The sequence below is a fragment of the Ctenocephalides felis genome, unplaced genomic scaffold (assembly GCF_003426905.1).
Source record: "Ctenocephalides felis isolate EL2017-DRISC unplaced genomic scaffold, ASM342690v1 CF-g0.4_SCAFFOLD_00845, whole genome shotgun sequence".
NCBI classification, from domain to species: Eukaryota; Metazoa; Arthropoda; class Insecta; order Siphonaptera; family Pulicidae; genus Ctenocephalides; species Ctenocephalides felis.
In genome coordinates, this window is record NW_020536999.1 from 29,980,631 (window position 1) to 30,003,881 (window position 23,251).

The 23,251-nt window shown below is 28.9% G+C and overlaps 1 protein-coding gene across 1 annotated transcript in view; it reads right to left on the bottom strand.

Annotated features, from left to right (window-relative positions):
- LOC113381890 (zwei Ig domain protein zig-8-like) overlaps positions 1 to 20,880 on the bottom strand; it is a 58,183-nt gene extending 37,303 nt beyond the window's left edge. The window contains exon 1 of the mRNA XM_026620542.1: positions 20,701 to 20,880. Coding sequence (XP_026476327.1) covers positions 20,701 to 20,880 — 180 coding nt within the window. The remainder of the gene's footprint in view (positions 1 to 20,700) is intronic.
- Positions 20,881 to 23,251: the final 2,371 nt, after the last annotated feature.

Sequence of the window (23,251 nt, forward strand, 5' to 3'; positions counted from 1 at the left end):
TCATTACTTCTTTCCTTATCACGGAGTGAATTTTTTCTGTCATTGATCACAATATCTGTTATCTATTTTCGGCATTATTTTGACTCATATCCCATCTAATGACTCTCCGAAGAAAATGTCATATAATGATATTATATTTTTTCTAATTAAATCTGAAGAGAAATAACTTCTATTTTGCCCTGGCTATTTTTAGAAAATAATTAAACGAATGAGAACGTTATTTTCATTCGATTGATCATTATTTTTTGGGAATAATTTAGCAATATCCGAGGGTAATATTTATATTTATTATGATCTTTTCTATATAAAGACAAACTGCCGTTGCTGAAAACCGTTAAATGTGTCTTCATCCTTAGACGCACGGGTGATTAACGTGAGGGTCTAAGTCCCTTCTCGGGGAGCCACTAAATACCATCAGAGTGTAAGATAACAGCACTAATTTAAGTTAATTTATTTGTCTTTCAACGAGGGTGTGGCGAAGTATACGAACGCCTCGAGAAAATTAATAAGGCGAGGCGTTATTTTTCCCAAATCTGGGATCGCGGATTTTAAGGCGAATTATTTTATGGAAAAACATGATCATTTAACTTTGTTACGATATGAACAGGTTTTAAAAAGTTCTTCGAAGATGTTGAAGATAATTATTAAGATTATTTCGGAGTTTGGCAAAATAAATGTTTTGAATGCTAATTAAGGTGAAGAAAATTAGCATTTAACAGAAATTTAATGAATTTATGTTATCGTTTCATTTCCTGGCCTGCAAACAATCTACTGAATTATTTAACTTGTAAAATCATCAAGAAAAGTTATCGAACATTATTATAATTTGTGTTTCTTGTTTAATTTACATTGACAACATTGATTCGTCTGTGCATCATTATTATTAAATACTTATCTATGATATGAATTTAGATATAATAAATCTAAATAAACATTCAATAAAATTGTGTTCTAAAATAGATAAAACGCAATAAAATTTTATAAAGACTTTTGTAATTACATTTAAAATTGGCAATACTCGAGAAAACATAATCTCCTACGGCGTATGTAAAATTTCTTCAAAGTTTTAAATGTTTATAACTTTTCAATATGAAACTCATGCATCACGAGTTTTTAATGACGTTGCCAGATGTTCTCAAAAGATTATGTAAATTTTATGGTAGTGTGAGATAATATTGGGCATTTGATCATTTCGATTTGAAATTGTTATAAAGTAAAATTGAATTATAAGAAAATCTGTAGAATATTTCAAATGCGAATATGGAATAATAGATACATATTAGATGATTGAAACATTCTTAAATTATTATAATGTGAGTGTAAATTAATTGGAAGGTATATTTAACCGGATAAGACGAGACTTTATAGAATATTATGAAACTTAATAATATGGTTGAATACTGCGTTGTCTATAATTAGAAGTTGATGTAAAATTGTTAGAATAAACATTAAGACTTTTTTATTGACGTTAAGAGATGTGATAAAACTTGACAATATTAAATAGAATAAATAAAATGTACATATAAATTTATGGAACTTGCAAATGGATCGCTCCTTTCTGTTGTGAGCTCTGGACCACATCTAATATCAGCTCTGAAGTAAATCAACTCGGATTTATCGAGGAACGGCAGTTCCTTTATATAGATCGTATTACATTGTTGGAACCTTGAAAAGGTTTAGTCTTACATGGCAACAAAAGTACTAATGTTTGCAATTTTGTATACAAGGAAGATCGTTACACAAGACAATTTATGCGAGTAGAAAAAAGTACGAATTCTTTCGACCGATCAAGCATGGAAAAGTTCAGAGAGAGAGAACTCTCTGGAGAATACAGAGAATTTCTTGATAAAGTGTATTGGGATATAGTTCATTTTCACTCCGGGCTGTTTTGCAAATTACGCCAGATATATAGGAAACTTCGAAAAGAAGTTCAAGTCATGGAAGAGGAACTTCACTGAAAAGACTATCGAAATAATGATTTGTAATAACAAAAGACTTATGTTCACTTTTCGAAATCCTAGCGGAAATCTTCTCATGAATATTTAATGTACGCGAATCTTTATCCCGTTGGCGGATTTTAAGTTGCGCAGGTGCAAATTGCTATAATCGGGCATTAGCAATATGTAGTATATCTTAGTTGCCTTTGATCGTTTATTTCGCAACCCGAGGGCATGAAAATCGTCTCTTAAACAAGAAGTTGTACGTGATGATATTAAAACATAGTACGAAGCCTTATCTAATGTTTTCAATTACATAGTAAGTTCCATCAAAATGCATAACATATCCCTTCAAGAAGCTTTCATCTCAGCACCTACAAACAATGCTCTGGCACGTAAGTGAAATCTAATGTATAATACGAAAATTGATAACTATAATTAGATTCAACTGCCTGCTCATCATGAAACTACCTGCGAATAGTTTCAACACGTCTACCTTATGAGAAGATGACATAATTGTACTCAACACATACATAAATTACTAAAACGCATAATTTATATAAATAACTTAGCAGTATTGTTCTACTTAATACATTGCTGCAAGCTTATTTATCTATTTATAACTTTATAAAAATTGTATATTTATTGTATACTTTATAAAATTTTATACTTATAACAAAATTATAAGGGAACTTATCAATTTTAGTATTTGATGTAATTATAAATATTTGATTGACCTCTTGATATGTTAATACAATAAAAACGTACTCACTTAGTTTAATATTATCGTATTTGTTTCGACCTAGATTATTCCACTAATTTTACTTGGTCACTAATTGTTAAATATAATTTGCAACTTCCAGCGTGTGATGCATACGTACTAAAATAAATTTATATTATTATCATACAAATTAGAATACATGTTCAGAATATCCGAGATTGTTAAAGTTGTTTGACAAACACAATAAATTGGACGCGCATACAATATTCAGCGTCTATTCAAAGGAGAATAGATATTTAGACACAACATGATAATGTGGGAGTCGATTTAACTCAATTCACGATGTCATGTCTGTCTAAATAACGATCAAGTGGAACTGCCTTTTTGTACTAAAAGTCTTTGTTCTTTCACGAAAATGCTTTGACAATACATGTTGGTTCGTGAATTAATCGTATACTGAACAGCAATACCAATATATTACTTTATCAAACAGAAATTAATTTTACGAGTTAATTAATAATGTATAAAACCATGTGTAATATAAAAATTTTTAAACACATTATATTATTACCAGGTTGTTTAAATCTAGAACATATAAGCAAATGTGATATGTTATACTAGACCGGCGCAGAAATCTTGTCTCGTTTGATAAATTAGTTTGCAAGAAACAGCCTCTTACTGATTATACGTATGTTTTTGCCTAGGAACCAACTAGTGAAATTAATGTATTTGGTTTGTATAACATTTGTATATTTGTATATGTAGAACAACATGATAAATATAGAATACAAATCTTAGAATTACATTATTATTAATACAAATCTTAATTAGATTTGTTAAAATTTATCATTATTGTTTCCCGTAGTCAAAAAACGTTTAATACATATTTCGACATAGAGAATTTCTAGAAGTATATATTGAATATAAAGATTAAATCCTTTTTTTAAGTTTGTTAAAAAATTAGTCATATGTATTTTAACTCAGAAACGCTTGCAAAACAGACATCAAGCTGGCGAAATTGCATTTTAACTGAATTAGTAAAACTGATCTTGTAATTATGATAATCCAATGTGTTTCATTGTGCAATTTTAGTGATCACAATCATATCTTTAGCATGGACATAAAAATGACACAAAAATCACCTAGATTGTGCTTAGAATGCTCAATGATTGACAACTAATTCAAAATATTGAAAATGTGTTAAATAATAAATTTCTTTATTTGTTTATAATTGATTTATTGTTTGATTTCCTTTTATGTTCAAATAAAGTCATAAAACAAATAGAGTGATTTCTAAGTTGTCTGTTGATTTAAAAACTATGTCGTTGACTCACCAACTACGTCGAGATACACCTTGTGCCCGATGGGAGGCGTACTTGATATCTGGCACTCGTAGACGCCTGTGTCGTGTTTCTGCGGATAGCGAATGTACAGCAGCCAGTCTTCGCTGTGAGGCGAATGTTTCGTTTCGAAACGCTGATCTGAAGTGTACGTGTACCTTCCCACAGTCAGAGATGGATGTCTCGATGCCTCACCCATGAAACCTGGAAATGCACGTTAAAACGAATAAGGAAAATTTGAAAATGTAATGTTTTATTTTAATGATCAGGCAATGCAATCATTTGAGTACTCGTTTCTGACGCCGCGCTTGTTTTGAAACCTTTTAGTTCCAAGACCAAACGTAATAACACTTCACTCGCCTCTGCCTTTCGAATCGATACCATTTTCTTTGAATTTTTATTATTTTCTTATAAATTGTAAACAAGTACAATAATGTAACAGATGTAGATCTGTATTGAATGGACTACATACGACATACGACAAAAATTAAATACGAACGACTTCGTTGGTAGTAATATATAATAAAACGTTGGAAATGAATATCGTTATTTTTTTAAATTAGTAGATTTTATAAATAAATGATAAAATCAGTATTTTTAAAGTCGTTCTATTTGTTATTATCGCATTAGTTTATTAGATTAATATCTTTACAAAAAAACGTAATTTAAAATGCATAATAATTTTAAAAAAAATCATACATATTGATTATCATTTATTATATGTGAGAATAATTTTAATCTAGCAAAGAGCTTTCGGTGTCATCATACTCTCATAAGGTCCTAACGTTTCTTTGCACTAACTATATTACTCCGTTCTACTAGAATTTCCTGGATATAATCATAAAAGTGATTGCATATAAAGATAAAAGTAATGAAGTAATAACTTCAGTGATTCGACCGTAATTTAGTTGAAATAGAGAATCTTGCCCATATAGTGATAGTTGATTAATAATAAATATTTATGACGACCTTGCTGAAAATTTTTGTTTTTATGAAATATGAAAGGGCTAACAGTTGTTATATTAATAATAATGTTTTCACTAGAAAATTGAAAAACTAAATCCTTAAAAATCTGCTACCACATTCTTATAAATATTTTATATTTTGCGGTGGGCCTTGCATGAAGATATTACAGTTTCCAAAGTACCGATTGCTTTCTTCATTCTTATTACGTTAGTAAAAACTAAATTGCTTTGTTGCTCCAGAAAATTCTCAGGTAATACCATCACACAAACTGGAACGATATTATGTTTAATAAGTTAAAATCAATATTCGCATCCGACCATTTCAAAGTCAACCCAGAGAGATTTTTCTTTATGTACAAAATCGCATTATAAGGGTACGTAATGATGGTTTCGAGTTGTGTACATGAGTGGTTTTGGAATTTAATGGGTTGGTGAAATCTTTCTCTTTAAGCCTCCTTTTTAGTATTCATATGCAAATATCATAAACTGGTTTTTATTCTTTTGAAGTTTTCACGAGTATTATGAATAATGAACTGAAACCATATGCAGAATATACTCAGAAAGAATATAATGTCTTTTATAGAAGTGGGTAGTATTTACTCTAATAATTAACTTATACTATGTAAAAACATAAAAGATTTTTTGAAATGGCAGTTACTATTAGAAATTTGTAGCCCCGTGATAAAATGCATGAATTTGTAAAGCCTAGAATCAATATTTATTTATTTTTGTATTGACTTTTTATGCAGTAAATATTACAGAAAATTATGATTTTTAAATAACATAGTTGCTCTAATATATCGGCGTCTCCACCGTAACTAAGCCGCTAAGACCATGTTTTCGTAATCTATCTGGAATGATATTACTTAATATTTCATAAGATTAATTGAAAAATGATGTTTTATAAATAAAAATTTTGTTGTTGCGAGAATTCGTATATTTTATAGTATTAGAACTGGCGAGAAATTTGGTCATTTAGTTTTTTGATATCTCAACTTTAATAGAAAGTATGAAATTATTGTAGATCGGTATAAACTTTTGATACTTGTGAAAAACTCAAAAACAAAGGTGCCAAGATATTTGTTGAATCACAATAAAGACATTGAGCACTTAAATGGTAGGACAATAATTTCAAATACTATTATTCACTCCAACCAATATTTATATTTACAATTTCATATCGTACATAACCGGAAAATATTAAATTCTCATTATAGCAACAATATTCGTGCTTACAGTTCGTGCGATGTATAATAGCAGATCGATACACTTGTAATCTATCAGCTTCACTATCTATAAGTACCTACAGAGCTGAGGGCATAACTCAACCTTTCATTAAATCTCCTGGTAGAAATGTGCGAAACGACAGAGTATTAGCAGACTGTAAGAACATGGAACTGAGAACAAATTAAGATGGATAAAAGGATATCTCGTGTATCTTTACAAATGAGATTAGTCGCTAAGATTTGCCTTGTTAATGATAATTGAAATTATAATTAAAATATAGAAAAGTTCTCTCTAAATATATTTTAACACAGATGTCTTGTGAAACATTGATAAGCATATACTAAATTTTTGTCATGGCTCAAAATTTTTTATTTAATATTACATGTTAAAATCGAGTTATATAATCCCAGCATATAAAAATAATATAACAAATTTTTAATTCTAATTAAACATAATTTTCACTTACTATTTTTAAGCCACTGGTGTTATCGTTCTTAACAAATAATCTAACGCAATTTTTATTATAATTTTTTCTCATAGGTTAAAATGTTGTCACTCATTATCTCGATTATTAAATTTTTAGTAGTAATATTTCAAAACCTCAATGCGAGTTCATAGAGATCCAACTTTAACAAAAGAATATTAAAAATGCTAATGAAACTATTTCAGGAAACTTTATAGAATTAAATTAGAAATTTACGTTGCTATATTAAAGTACCGTAAATTTTAAATATAAGAAAATGTCTTAGCACTAAAGCAGAATATTTCTGAGTTAGTTTTTATTGCAATTACTTAGTTGTTAATTAGTTGTAAAGTTTTACGTACGAAAATAATAAAAAATATGATAAATGTCTTAAACATATTTCATGGTTCATAAAATTATCTTATTGAACACAAATGCATATGCAGCGTCATGATATTTATTATATATTTTAATTACTTACACTTATATTAATTAAAACTTTAGCATCAAAATATATACAAGTCTTCAAGATTGTAATGTTTTATTTGAAATACAACGTAATATTTTATTATGTTGGTATTATCAATAATTTTAATATTTGAGATTTGAATTAACTAATAAACTTTATAATATTAATGTGTTATATTATATATTGAAGCAGTTTAATTAATTTTATTGCTTGAGACTGTTGTTTTAAAATGATCACAAAACAATTTGAGTTTTTTTGAGAATGCCAGATCTCACAAGTGAGCTCAAAACCTAATCAAGAATGTTTTATAAAAATGAAATGTCTACATGAGCGTGTATAATCGAAGCAATGCTATAGAATATATATAAAACTTAGTTGAAAAGAGCTGCTTCAAAAATACTTTCAAAATAAGCAGAAATGAAACAATACGCAAAACCGTTTCTGAAATGACTATTGCCATTGCCATCAGCATAACGACACTTGAAAATATATTAAAGATGCAATCGTATTATGCATCCATTCTTGAAACCTTCAAGAGACTTTTACTTAGCGAGAAATCCGTTGCGAAAAGTAGGATATAGCAAGTTTTATATTGTATTTTATCTTTTCTTTCGCCGATGAAATGAAATTAGTGGAGGCAAAATTAAAGCACGAGATTTAAAATTGAAACAGACAGCAGCGAAACGAGTCCGTGTTGTGCGGCATCTATTACTTTATCTGTCCGCATGGTCCGAGTTAGCTATTTGTATCGCGGCCTGACTTGATTTACGACCTCCCGCTTGCGCCCTCCCGTTTGCGCCCTCCATCCGGGGTGCAAGGAAACATAAAACCATACCGTGCCCCGAAACACACAATACTACGCCATTTAGCGGTCACTAAAATTATCCACTTGACCGTTCTACTGAATTTATTGCCGTTCTCTTCTAAACCCTCTTATTTGATTCTGTTTTATGGATATAGATAGAGGCCTGAGCCTTTTCAGATCTTTAAATTCAATTCTAACAATGTAGGGTTTTGTATACATGGCTTATGAAAATATTCTGGTTTAGAGGCTTTGAAATATATTATGGATATTTTATGAAAAATGTTAGGGATTTTACGAAGGAATTTGTTTGCGGCATTCAAATGGACAGAGATATGTCCAGTGATAGAGATAGACATTTTTATATGCCTAATAAAGAACTGTTTTAAAATCATATTAACTTGGAATCACTTGTTTATGAATGAAGGGATTAACGTTTATCTTGTATTATTTGTTATATATTGCTGGCGATTATGTTCATTAATATTATTAAAATATCTTATGTATATATATATATATATATATATATATATATATGTTTATGACACACTGCCACTACATTTACATGTACACATTATTATATTTAAATAATCACCTAAAATTAAATATTAATCACTATTCCATTTATTTATGTAAATGTACCCAGTAATAACTTATAAACTATGTAAATGAATTTCAATTTCATATATTATTTTAACTAAACTAATTTTCAAAATTTACATTCAAATTGTACTCATTTTATAATCCCATCATATGAATTCACACACACTCAGACTTACCAATTATTATAGTTATGTTATGGCAAAATTATACAAAGCTCCAAATCCACTAATAAACACAAGAATGCCATTTAGAGCTTTATCCACGAAACCGTGACCATTATCACGTTTATAATAATGGTCACCTTAAAACCACGTTCGCAGTTTTCGAATTAACTTCTTTATACATTCCAACCATTAAGAGTAATGACAGAATTTGTATTCGAGTATCTAAAATAATGGCTCTACCCATAAAAAATCGTATGCATTTGATAAAAAGTGTTTTGCAACTCAAGTTTTTTTTTATCAATCTGGCAGCCAGATGCATTTGCCGAAGTTGTTCAATTTTAAAAAAAATTCAATTTAAAAAAAATTCAAAATTTAAAAAAAAATCCATTTTAAAATGTGACATATATCAAAGCATATTCTGTGTTCATATAAAAAACTAAAATGGGCTTTGAGATTAATTTCGTCTACGTTAGTTTATGTAGTTTAAATTAAATAATATTATTTTTCTAATGTCATAATAAATATTTGCTGACTAAAATATTAAAATATATATAAATATTTTCATACTTATTTAATTATTTTTAAATTGATTTAATATTAAATTATTTTTAATTTTAAATTATTTAATATTATTATAGAATTCTATAAAGTCTATAAGAATTAAACTTTTTGAATTTGAATTAGGAAAATGAAAAAATAAATAAACAAATAACTAGGAAGAACCTATATGAAGAATACCTATGTATATATATATATATATATATATATATATATATTCCGTTTGATACTTTTTCCTGCAATCGAATCGAATTTATATGAGATTTCGATTGAAGTTTATGCGTGTTTGCTGAAACCGATGCGAGGTACATGTTACTCTTTGTGTTGTTTCAATCGCTTGCATGTAAATTTGTTAAAAGCGGTAAATGACGTTAACATAAATAAATCGATGTTATTGAAAGGGTTTATACAATCCAGCTCTATTCACGATATCACTGGACATAATACTATTAGGTAGTGTCTACGTATAATACTACCGTTTGTATTCGTCGAAATATCCACTTGACCGTTTCGGTAAATTTATCACAGACGTCCTCTTTGATATTGTTACAGAAATCTGTTGCGATCTGTTGATTCAATTATTACAGGGCTTGTAGTTGTATTTATTGGGTTCTTTCGGACTGATTGATATAAATGTGATACATTTGCTACTCAGGGAATGATACGTACAACTGTATACGGCATTCTTACATATAATCAGGGTAATAAACATGTATATACATATATACGTAAACATTATACACATAAATAAATGTATATATATATATATATATATACAACGAAAGAACAAAAATAAAATTTGCAATATATTCACAGTGATATATCACAATGAACTACCATATATGTGTAATTAAATTTTACACTGCGTGCCGTATAAAATATTAGTTTATTATGTTTGTTACATGAGAGGTAATATTTATAGATTTTGGACATATGTTAAACATTTGAATACCACTTTTACAATGTTCTATGTAAAACGAAAAAGCGAAATATTATATATAATTCATTGTTCATTTATTTTAAAACATGCAACTAAAGTGCATCTCCCACTAGTTTATATACATTTATACAGGAAATTTTCTTATATAATTCTTGTTTCGATTAAAATCATGTTTTGACACCTATGAAACTCTAGATTACCCATCTAAAGTTTTTGTGTTTATCGCATAATAACTTCGTATACTCACCTATAATTGGTTATTCGAGATTTTAATATTAAACAAGAAAGTTTTGCTTGTAATTTTCAAATAAATTTATTTCGCGACTTGCATGTCGTTAACGCGTTCATTATAATGCCTCGGTGAGCGGCTGCGAACAGCGAATTTCGTCCCTTTTGGCGTCGCTCGTTGAGTTTATTACGGACGTAATAGACCACCAGCTGGTGAAGACTTTTGTAAAATTGTTTTAAACAAGTTTTAGGGTAGAGTTGATATTCATCCAGAACATAAGTTGGAGGATCGAAGGGTTGACACTTCTTCAAATGTTACAGCTATGACAATACTATACAATATAATACACGAGTATTACATAGGCAATACAAAAGCAGTGAAAATAACAATTGTCCTAACTTAACCATTTTCGGGAACATAGTTCTGCCTCTGCATTCTGTGTCTTTTATATGTTTCCAAGTGAAAATAGCCTTTACCTGGCATTGCTGCACCAATAAAAAATCAGTCCTATTAGATTAACCGTTACTTTAATTGTACGTGGTACGGGCAAACTGCTGAATCTTCCCGTACCGAATTAAAATTTTGAATATCAGAATTAATTTCAATACTCAACATTTTTTTTTTTAAATTAAAATATTTTTTTCACCAAAAGCAATTGTTTTGTCAAAACAAGCAGAAAGTTTTTTGGATCATTCTAATCTTATGGTTGGTTCTCTCAAAAACTGCCATTTTTTGAACATTTAGCTCGGTATCTCCAAAACTGCGAGACCTGCCTTTGCCAAAAACTAATCACCACTTGTACTCGTCAGTACGAATTGAATGTTTTTTGGATCATTCAAATCGGATTTTTTTTCTCAAAAACTCGATTTCTATTTTCTGCACTCTTTGCTCCATATCCCCGAAATGGCCGGCCTTTGCGAATGTTTTTTGAACCTGCCGAATCGAATGTTTTTTCAACCATTCAAATCGGTTGATACGTGCTCCCGAAAACGTGGTCGAAAAATGGTATCCATACATACATACGCACACACACATCCATTTTATATGAGGTATGCCAAAACGTGAAGAAATAAAAAAATTCAATTTAGATTTTTGGACGATTACAGTAACTTACCCTACGGGAAGCTAAATCATCTGTATCTTTATACTTCAAGATAATACTTCTGAGATTTTATGACATCTGAACTAATGACATCATACAATACCAGACAGTGATTTTTTTACCAAATCTGTACGTCTTTTGTCCAATCAATTTTCATATACATTTTTAGTTATAAGAAATATAGCATTTTTCGAATATATAATTATTTATTATTCATTATTTGTCTATTCAAAATATGTCAATAAAATCTAGAAATATAATTCACCACCTCTTTGCCATACTACCATTGTTTTACTACAAAACTTAATCAATAGCAAAAAAGTCGATTAACATTAACATTAACTTTACCAGACAGACAAATTTTTTTTCGCCAAATCTGTATGCCTAGTCTAATATCATAAAATTTAGTCATAGAAAAATATAGCATTTTTCGAATCTATAATTAATTATTATTCGTTATTTGTACATTCAAAGTATGTTTATAAAATATGAAAATATTTTACCACCTTTTGCCATATACTGTTTTACAACAAAACTAAATCGATAGCAAAAAACGCGATGAGTTTTCTTAATCTATACCAATCATATCCATTCAAGGATAATAATAAATATCCATTAATTTTTAATGTTATTGTTAATATTTATATCATTATTAAATTTAATAGAAAACCGCACGATTCTTTTTTTATGCATGAAAGCCAAACCGCTCGTACCTTTCGAGTAAAATAGTAAATGCTCCGGAAGACTTCTCTATCGTGTTACACAATTTCCATTCACTAACTCTTGCTTTATATATCCATTTTCCCATCACCCTTGGAGTTTATTACCGGAGCAATTTGTTAACTTCCAGCTCGGATGTATTTTATAATGGTTCGATCACATGCATATCTGGTAGCCGTAACCTGTATGAACATTCGCCGCGCTGCATGCGAACATATGTCGTGTTTGCTGACGCCGTTCCGAGGCGGAGACATAAATATAGCGTGTTTGCACTATTTGTTAACGTGTACTCCACTATTTGTTATTATGCCGGGGTTTAGGAAATGATATATCCGTAAATCTTATTTGGACGTTTGCAGGGAAGAAGTTCGAAACTCATGTTCAGGATAGATTTGTCAAACTAACTTGATAGAATTTCGTAACTATTAATTGTATTTCTGTATCGTTGGTTAATGCTGGGGCTATGCTTTGGGACGTATTTTATAATTAACATTGTTATTATCAAGATGACATGAAAAACAAACACGCAAAACAGTGTTCTTGAAGTATATTTAGATGCATTGTTGCATTTGCTTACCGAATAGAGCATTATATCTTTACAAACTGTCCGACACTGATATATGTACACGAGAACGTAAATTATGGAACCTAAATTGGTAGTCTGATAATAAAATTTTAGTGATATTTAAGCACTTAGCTAAAGTACACATCACTAAATTAAATGAAACTGCTATTATTAAACAAATATGTTTTATAAGGCAAAACACCACTTGTAATATATTTTAAAACATTTTTAACTTCCCGTAGGGTAAGTTATTGTAATGGGCCGAAAATCGGAATTGAATACTTTTACATTTCTCGACGTTTTGAAGGTTTTTGAACATTTTGGCATACTTCAGAAAAAATGGATGTGTGTGTGTGTATGTATGTATGGATACAATTTTTCGTCCACGTTTTCGGGCGTACGGATCAACCGATTTGAATGGTTCAAAAAACATTCGATTCCTACATTTTTAATTCTGACTATAGTTCTAATATACTTTAAACAAATAATTTCAACTTTGCAATTCAGTTTATATAAGTCTTATAAATATTAGACAATGTTATAATATTTATAATAATCTATTTGAAAACCTTCAGTATTCCTCGAACATTTCTCTACGGTACGGGAAGTTCCAGCAATTTGCCTTAAGGCACGATGCCACCCACCCCACTAGTTATATGTATTTTTTCATATATTTTGATATAACAAAAAATATGATTTACATGTATAGTGTATTAAACATTCACAGAATGTTTTAAACATTCATTTATATTTTATAAACTTTAATTATTTTAAATATATTTGCATTAGAATAATTTATTATACAAATAATTGTTTATCAATAGTTATCATAAAACTCCTTGAAATATTTTTTATACAAACTCTTATTATTATTCAATTGAATCTTTTATAGCTTTTAAGTATCAGGAGGTAATTATGAACCTACAGCTATAATAAGATACTTTAAAAGATTCATTAAATTTGTCTAAACACAAACCCTTGAATTTATTAAATAAAAAATTATTTATCAATAACTATCACAAAACTCCTTTATTTATATTTTTGTACAAACTCTTATTTTGTTAATTAGTATTTAATTCTATCTTTTATAGCTCTTCAGTATCTTTTAAATTAATTGCTTCGGCACTCGTACAATGAAGTGGAATTTCATTAGATGTTTCCTAGTTTTGATAATTGCGTTATCATTGGACAAAATCGTTTACGAGTCAATTGAATTAAACAAACTTGCGCATTAGTTAAATTAGTATTTTTGCTAATCACAAAATTTATTCGAACTTATTTAAAAATTTTATTTTTTAATTTTATATAATTCTACTAAAAGTATGTAAACAAGTATGACATAGGATCGTTCTTACTTGAAATAAGTTTAATGTTTTATATTATCATTTATAAAATAGCATTTTTATTTCTTCAAAGAGTGTTTTATTTTTAGGTGCCGTATGAATATCTATTACTTTAAACTCTTGTTTCTAAAGTTTGCAAAACATTCACAGAAATTTTGTGACAAACTTTTGTTGTATAAACTTATATCTTATACAGTTTGCTTATAACTAAATATGCGCTTCGAATTATCATTTTTATGATGAAAATAACATGTAAATTATATAATAACGTGAGATTTCCAGAGGGCATTGGCAATGTTCACAGCGAAATCAAAGGGAGTGAATATTAGAATGACAATGCGCTAGAAGAATGTTATAATATAATTAGTAATTTTATCATTAGCATAGACATAAGTTTTTTTTATCAAAGTTACTGATTACAATTATAAAAATTTTAATTACTATAAAGTAAACTTTGTTGTTTATTAATAAATTGTTAGTCCTTTTACAGATGTCGATATATTTATGTATTTAAGCTTTCTCAGCCCTTCTGTTAAAAAAATTTAATGGGAATTATTATTTTGAAATGTTATTAATTATGACCTATTTGAGATTTATATATTCCAAACCTTCATCACTTTACGCAATGGAAATAAACTTTTCTTATTCTTCTAAAAAAGCGATCCTACTTAGACATTCAGTATTTTTAAAGCTTTTAAAATTTGCAAATCTGCCATTGCGTCTTATTCACGCATTCTATTCCGATTCCTTCTTATTTGTATTCATTCGCCTTCCATCCTCGGAGCAATTTATTAATGCATACTTCTGTTTATTTTTGCTGATTTAGCCTTTAAGATTTAATAACCCATGTTCTTTTGACGTCTCTTTTCTCCGACTGGAATATGAATTATGAATATCTTAGTAACTGGGAGTACCTTATACGTACTAGACATTGAAATTCTAATGCGGTTCCATTGAAACTTTTTGATTTACGTTTTACTTTTAGAACGTTAAAATAACCTTGCGAACAATTTTTCATGAAATATTTAAATGTTCACTAACATTCGTATGAAAAAAACATCATGGTATTATCATATTTTACACAGTTCTGTGGATTTTTATTCAAAGCACAAGGTACTATTTACGGTTTTTTGGATATAAAACAGTCAAAAAGTTTTAGAATAAATACTATATAACGAATATCTGATTTAAAATAAAAATTCAATCAAGATTGTAATTGAAATATGAACGTCATTCTAGTACAGATTTGAACTATATAAGTTTTTCGCAGATTGCAATAAGTTTCTTGATTAGATAAGTCTTCCAGTGGTGTTTTTCTATTTTTCTTCGAGAATCAATCAACAACTTGTTGCCTCTACTTAGTAAAGACATAATGCGTTTTCTATCTACTAGGACGGGCTAAAACTTTTACTTTGAGGACACACTATAAGACAACGTTTACGAAGAATAAATGTGATGATTGTACTATAAACTTAGACATTTAACAAAATTTAAGCATTATTGCAAAAATACGGTTGATTTTTACATACATTTTCTAAACAATGATATTATTATAACAGTGAATAATATCAATAACTATATTCGAATTGTGTTTTATTATTACATTTGAATGCTTGATCAAAAATGACAATAAATGCCATGAATTCAATGCTATTATTACATATTAGTTAAGTATTTTATTATACTTGTGTAAAAAATGTAATTCTGTAAATATATTCCAAATATATTCATTTTTATATGCTGCATAAAACGGGAATATAATTTAAAAGATATGAACTATAAATTCGAGCAAATAGATTGCGCGCTTTGAACACGACGCGGCTGAGTAGTTAGAAATTGAAAACTCATGTGCAACTTGCAATTATTTTTCGAGAGAGAAAGAATTGTAATAATAATTAAATCCAATTATTCTTTATAGAATATAAATAATGCCCCGAAACACACAGATTTTAGAACATTTTTATATAGTTTATGGTAGAAGGAAATTGAAAGGAAACTTAATAAATACCCAACTTTTTCAAACTTTCAAATAGCTATTCAATAACATTTGATTATATGTTATATGATTACTTCTCTCATGTCTTTATTTTATGCAATTTGTTATTCTCCAGATGGTTTCTTAGATTCTTATAAATAATAAAACTTTGAACATATTGTTGAGAACGACGACTATGGTACTTAGAGAACATCGTTTTGTTCGTCCTGAATTATGACTTTTATGAAAGTCGAGTGTGTTCGCTTTTCTTTTTTTTTGGTTGCAGTTCATATTACCTCATGCGCTTGAGTTCTTTTTTATATATATAATAAAGAGGGTGCGGATATTTTAAAATTATTGCATGAGTTGAGTACATCATTAAGTATGGTAAGAATAGTTTTCTCAAAGGGAACTCTATGTTTTTACCAGAAAATTTGATTTTTTAGTTGTGTTTTTTATAATTAACAACCAAGAATACTTTTCTGCCCAAGCTTTCATCTAAGAAAAGTGCTCCCAGCTGTTAAGATCCGATAAGAAACTTAGTTAATGCAGGTGTACGATATATGTATTTTTGATTTTTATCAGGAGCTGATTCTTAATGCTGACTGCTACGTTGCTGATTTTTAAAATGATAAATACAGAATGTTAAAATATGTGTTTCATATCTATTAAATTCATCCCTCTCTACCATCATCTCACGATTAAAGAAGTTCTTTCAGAAAAGAGCGGCATTATGATTATTTTGTTAAAAAAGTTGCACTGGATGAGATAATGTATAACATGAATTTCCTATTACACAGAGGAAAGTTTTCACTGAAAACTCATTCATGTCACTATGTATTCCCTGACAGCTATTGTTGGATCCCATGTACACAGTCACGTCATTATTGAATAATGTTTATGGGTGCGTATGATGTTTTCCTCATTATCATACTATGTCGTATCACCGACTCCTATGTGCCAGTAATGTGTAGTTAATTTGCATCTCATTATATCTAAATTGCGTCTAAACGATATGAGTTGTGTTTGATCCTCTGTAAATTACGAGCTTAGGTAAATTAGAGAAATAAGCGCCGGCCGCTTGTTTAATATCCGGGCTAGGATGGCCACTAACGGCTTTGATGTATGAAAACGACATTTCTGTCGCTTTGGTGCGGAAGAGATAAATTGGAAACTATTAGTTTGATCTTCCTAGAGGTAATTTTGACATCAATAGTTGTATTTATATAAAATAAATTCACCGATACAAACGAATTGCTTTTTTGAATTAATATATTAGCAATTATTACAGAAAATTTCATGGATGTTTCAAATAACATAAAGAATTTTTCTGTAAAATTTGAGTTATTTTGCATCATTATTAATATTTTAACATTATTATATTATTTCTGTGTACACAATTTAAATCAAACCACGAATTTCCGTTTTAAAAAAATCTTTTGATGATGCTTTTACTTTTGTTTCATGATTTTAACTTTCTTCCTCTTTATTTAGAGAATATTTCACAATTATTAACATTCATATTTAATACAATAATTCATTACTATAGTATTTCTCTTAGCGCTATTGAAGCATTCAATTTTGTTCTTGCTGTAAATTTGCTTGGATTGTTGCAAACTCAACTCTGAAACTAGGAACTAGAGACATATGACAACATATAACAAGGTTTCCAATTTGTAGACTGCTTTAAATTAGCATGGACCTGCAGATATGTTTACGTTTAAAATTAATCATGTTAGTGATAGTAAATATTTTGCATAAACTATATAAACGAATTTGTATCTATGAGTCGAAATACAGTCAGTGGTGCAACTGATGCCGGATTGAAATTTATTTTCACAATTAGTTCTTTTTTGTAGATAATGGATATGAATAATATGGATCAAATTTGTGGGAAATAAATTTTAAATGATTTGAAGCTCATGAAATATATAAGCTTAATTCAATTAAATCTAAAAATTTTCAATTCGTACTATGTTTGACGTGCATTATAAAAAAAATGTCCTACTACATACAACATTTTTATTGCAATGCGCATTGCACTTAGAGCTATTTCTATTTTTTTTTATTTTGATTCATCCGAATAAATTTTCGTGAGAATGGTAATTTATTTTATAAATGAACGATATTTATCAAATATTTTGTATTACTTTTTATAATATTTTTAATGGTTCGAAAATGTTCAATGTTCAATGGTTCGTCATATGTCGCCATGGGTGCCCTTATGTATACACTTGGTATTTGCATTGCATACTGCGAACTTTGACCTATCAAATTCAAATGTGTGATATATATCTTCCTCAAACCTTTAAACTAGAATTGCTATCAAATGTCATTACCTCTAGAATTTGTATTTTGTAGTCGATTGCGATCCGTGTTTTCACAATGAACGGGCAGTACGTGCGGACTTAGTTTTGCATAGCATTGTTATCTTCTTCCCTAGCTGCCGACTCTAATGAATGCATTCGTGCAAATATGAATGCTAGCTAGCAACGACTCTTACTGTCCATTCTCTAACAGACTGTTGTATTTTAACGCGAAACGAACGGTTTTACATGTGTAAACTTGAAGCTGCACCGAGCTTCAACTTCTGCATCCACTTAACGTATTCATATCGAACGTGCTTTATTGTAGAAGTGGCCAACTTTGTTGTTCATGCGAATATATATGCGCTTGTAAGTACATAATTTTATTTTAAAATCTTGGTTGTACACCGAACTAAATTTTATGAATAGAGCGCCTTATCATGTCGTTTGATGACATTACGTTCTCGTATTTTTGCTGTTTGCAGTTTATTGCAGAGAAAAGCTGGAGAAATAAAGTCCTGCTAGAAGTGCATGATGAAAGAAAGATTGCTTGGCGTTTAATTATATCTTAAATTTTTAATTAAATTTGAATTTATATTTGCAAAAGCAATTAGTTGCTTTAGGTACGTAATTTATAAAAGTATTTTTCATAAAACTATTAGTTCACATTAAAATAATAAGCAAATAATTTATATTATACATTACAGAAGTATTATGAAAATCAGAATTATTATGAATTTATCACAATCATCATTCTTATCATAAGCATATTGTATAGCATGTGCTATAACAGTTTCAATATAATTTATGTTTTTCGTGCAATTTTATCCCACTAAATATGTATAAGATGTTATTTCCAATTACGATTATTTTTACGTAAAAAAAATCATAAATTTGAAATAGGCAATAGAAGAAAATATTTCTATAATTTCAATGACAAACATTTTTACAGTGGTATTACTTTCTGCAATTAATAAAGCATTGCAACATTTTCCAAACGTGCCTTGGATAATCTGACCAAAATAATAATAATCCTTTTGCGTTAATAGATTCAAAATTATCTCAAACGCATAAAATAATTTACATGATCCGACTTACCCCGTTATTAACCAACCCCTTTATAATCGCTTTCGTTTAATACTTAATTCTATAGGGCACGTGTTATTTCTCTGTACACCTACGCCAGATGAGTCTCGAATGATTGTCATTTCTGAAACACCGCGTCAAATTTTAAAACAACCCCGTTCGAAATTTAATTCTAGTCATTCGCAATATTCGTCCATTTAGATTTTGTGATATAAACGTGTGTGCTGCGTGAATTATTCTAAAAAGCTATTGTGCTTCGATATACAAAAGGAAACAATCAATGGGCCGTAATGAATTTACGTTCTGAAGTAAAATCAGACAAATTCAAATAAATCACGAACAATGAAAGGCTTCGTTAATCGATCGAAGTGTTTCAAAATAACCATTGTTGGGCGATTGATTGATAAAGAATTAGGATAAACAGAATAAATGAAATATTTAAAGAGCGTAGCGCCCATATAAAGGATGAAAGAGCGTTGAAATCGTTTTTATTTGTATAATAAGTACAAATACTATTACATACAAGTATGCCTGAGCATAGTCATATATATACCTACGCAGTCGATTGCTTTATTCATATTTTATCTCTCGAAGTAATTATAATTTATACCGCAGATAATGAGAACTTGGAAACCTTTGAAGCCTTTGATAATTAATGATTTTACATATATATGTATGTATATATATATATATATATATATATATATATGATAGAAAATATAATAAGTTTATAATAAATAATATCCTTAATGTTTATATATTTACATTATATTAGATATTTTCAATAATTGTTTATTGTTGTTGTTGCTTATTAGCCTGTTTTAAAATAAGACTGAAAAATTATGGCTGGAAAACAAGGTAGTTTTATTTTTATTTTTTATTTTTATTTATTTTAATGGATGCTTGAACGACCTTTTTTTATAAATTCACCATCCAAAATATTACTAGATTCTACAAATTACAGATAATTTTAATATTATACTTTATATATGTCTATTAACGTACACTATTTATTAATTATTTTATATCTGTTATTTCCTTTTTCACTCGCAAATTCCTAAATTAATACGTATTTTGCGTCGGAACGGCAGCATCCGAGCGGAATGCTTAGTCGAATTATTAGTGATGTATAAATTTTTTAATTACATAATTAATGTATGAATAAATCAATATATTATCACATACCGTTCTGTTTCCCAAATTCTTGACCTTGCACAGTAGACTTATAGGCTGACCCACGAGTCCCGTATAATTCTGCGGCACACTGGTGTCGAAGTACGGCCCTGTTCCAGGCGTTGGCCGATCTTGTAGAAACTCCATTTGGAATTTTCTCGAACACTTTACGAACGGGCCTGGAATAATCATTGGGACGTTTAATTATGCATCATGTGTACTTCGGATCGGGGTCTGTAATCTTCCGTTGCCTGAGTTGATGGATGAATGGAAGATTAAAGACCGCTAAGCGAAAGATAGAGAAGCGTGGAATTTAAATAATTTCGCAAAAAGTTTTGGAATTTTGAGCTGTCGTTTTTTTTTTGATATGTTTTGGGATATAGAATGATTGACGTGTAAATACTTCTCTTGCTCGCTCGGTCATCATGTGGTGAATATACACTTTTTATCTAATTTAGCACCTAGCATGAAGGCAGAAGAATAATGTCTAAAATATTTCACAAAAATTTAATATGATAAATTTATATTTAAAACATGTCTACTTGTGAATGAAGAAAATGCCTGATATGAAGACTCTATATATATATTTGAGACTATATTCCAATTCTTATTGAATTAAAAATAACATAATATATTCATAATCCAGACAGTGCCATAAGAGGCCAGATAGTGACATAATCTTGTAATACAACCACAAATAGTAATATCAATAATTTTCGCATCAAAATGCATATTACGATTTTGTACTAAAATATAACTGTTGAATAGTAATAATTTGAATGAATCCATTAATATATTCCGTAGAGCTGCCCAGCTTGACATTTGATTATGAAGTAGATTACATTGTTTATGACAACCATGAAGGTTAGATATGAACACATATAATATGGTCATGATTTATAAATGTGTACATATGTGATGTGGATATCAAAGTGGATCGGATGAAATTATGTAAATGTTTCCCAGAGGAACCAACAGGGATGCTGTTCGTAATATTTTAGGAAGTGAAGAATGGTGTTTTGTTTTGAAATTGACTTCCTGATCATGGTGGAAACGTATAGAAGCAATACCTATGAAATCCCAATTTTTATTGACTCTAATATATTGTCTGTTCACATTTGTTGAATGAGTTTGCCTGTGACATCGTGGTAAAAGTTTAATTTTGCAATCACAGATTACATGTTTTATTTCTGTCCCCGGCAGCTTAAAATCAAGCACTACTTTATGAATTTAAATATGAAAACATGATTTTAAGTAAAAAAAGACTTATATATTTTTATGTGTGTGTTATATTTTTGGTTCACTACAAATAGTATTGACAATAATAATTGAGGTACAATAAATAATACAAATAATTCAAAAAATATAATTTATTATAATACTATAGTGTTAGAGAATTTAAAATTTATTTACAATTTAACTGTTTTTTTACTTTTTTATCTACTTCTAAACCTATGACAAACTCAGTAGGTACATATTAAAGAATAAATTAATCCTGAATATATCGCCAATAATTGTGTTTTGTATTTTTTGTTTGAATCGTTAGGCACATTAATCACGTCAAGGTGAAATATGCCAATACACAAAAAATACTTTTATATTTTGAAATAGAAAACTCCGTAAGCTGTACCTTGTTTCAATTCCTCTTTCTCTTACATAAAATTATAAATTGAATGTTTAAAATTTATTAGACGTAATTATAACTGTCACAAAGAAACAGAAAGCTTTGGTGTTTAAGCATGATTAATGTTTTGATGAACGAAATGCTGACAACTCGAGATCGTCCGACATTTTTTAATACAATTGTTATTTTGTTTTCTGGAGTAGAGATATTTATTATGTTTAATTTATCAGTATTTTCTATCACCCTTTTAACAGCAGAATGCCACGTCGCGAGTAATCGGTACAAGAATTTAATAAAGGCTGTCTTGTAAACGTCGGTAGATATCGGTATATGGGGCTATATTATATATATATATATATATATATATATATATATATATATATTTCTCGATGAAGCGTGAAAATATATACAGAAATACAGAAATCATAAAATAAGGTTATTTGAAGGCGTGTTATATTGTTATGTTAAGTCATAAAATAAACGATGTACTTACCTTTGCCTTTTGATTCGGTTCGGGTATTGCGGTACAAATATGGAATAACATAAATTCACGATTTTATTGTCCATAATGCCACCTTCATGTTTTTGAATTTTCATTAAAGTATAATATTATTTATTTGTTTTCAATTTCATTTAGGACCTTTAGGGCTATTTCTTATAATATTCGAGAAATAAGAATATTCGATAAAACAGGAAGGAGGCTATCCAGGTTTGCTGAATTGAGAAAATATAAAAGTATTAGAGTTTATATTAATTTTGGTTTATATACTACTTCACGAGCACATAATAATTTACGAGTAGAAAAAAGTGTATGAGTAGGAAATAGTGTACGAGTACATAATAGTGCAAAAAGACGTAATGGGGTATGAGAATGCAATAGGGTTCTGGTTCATAATAATGCATTAAACTTTAGAAGTTTACAATTGTACACTATGTACT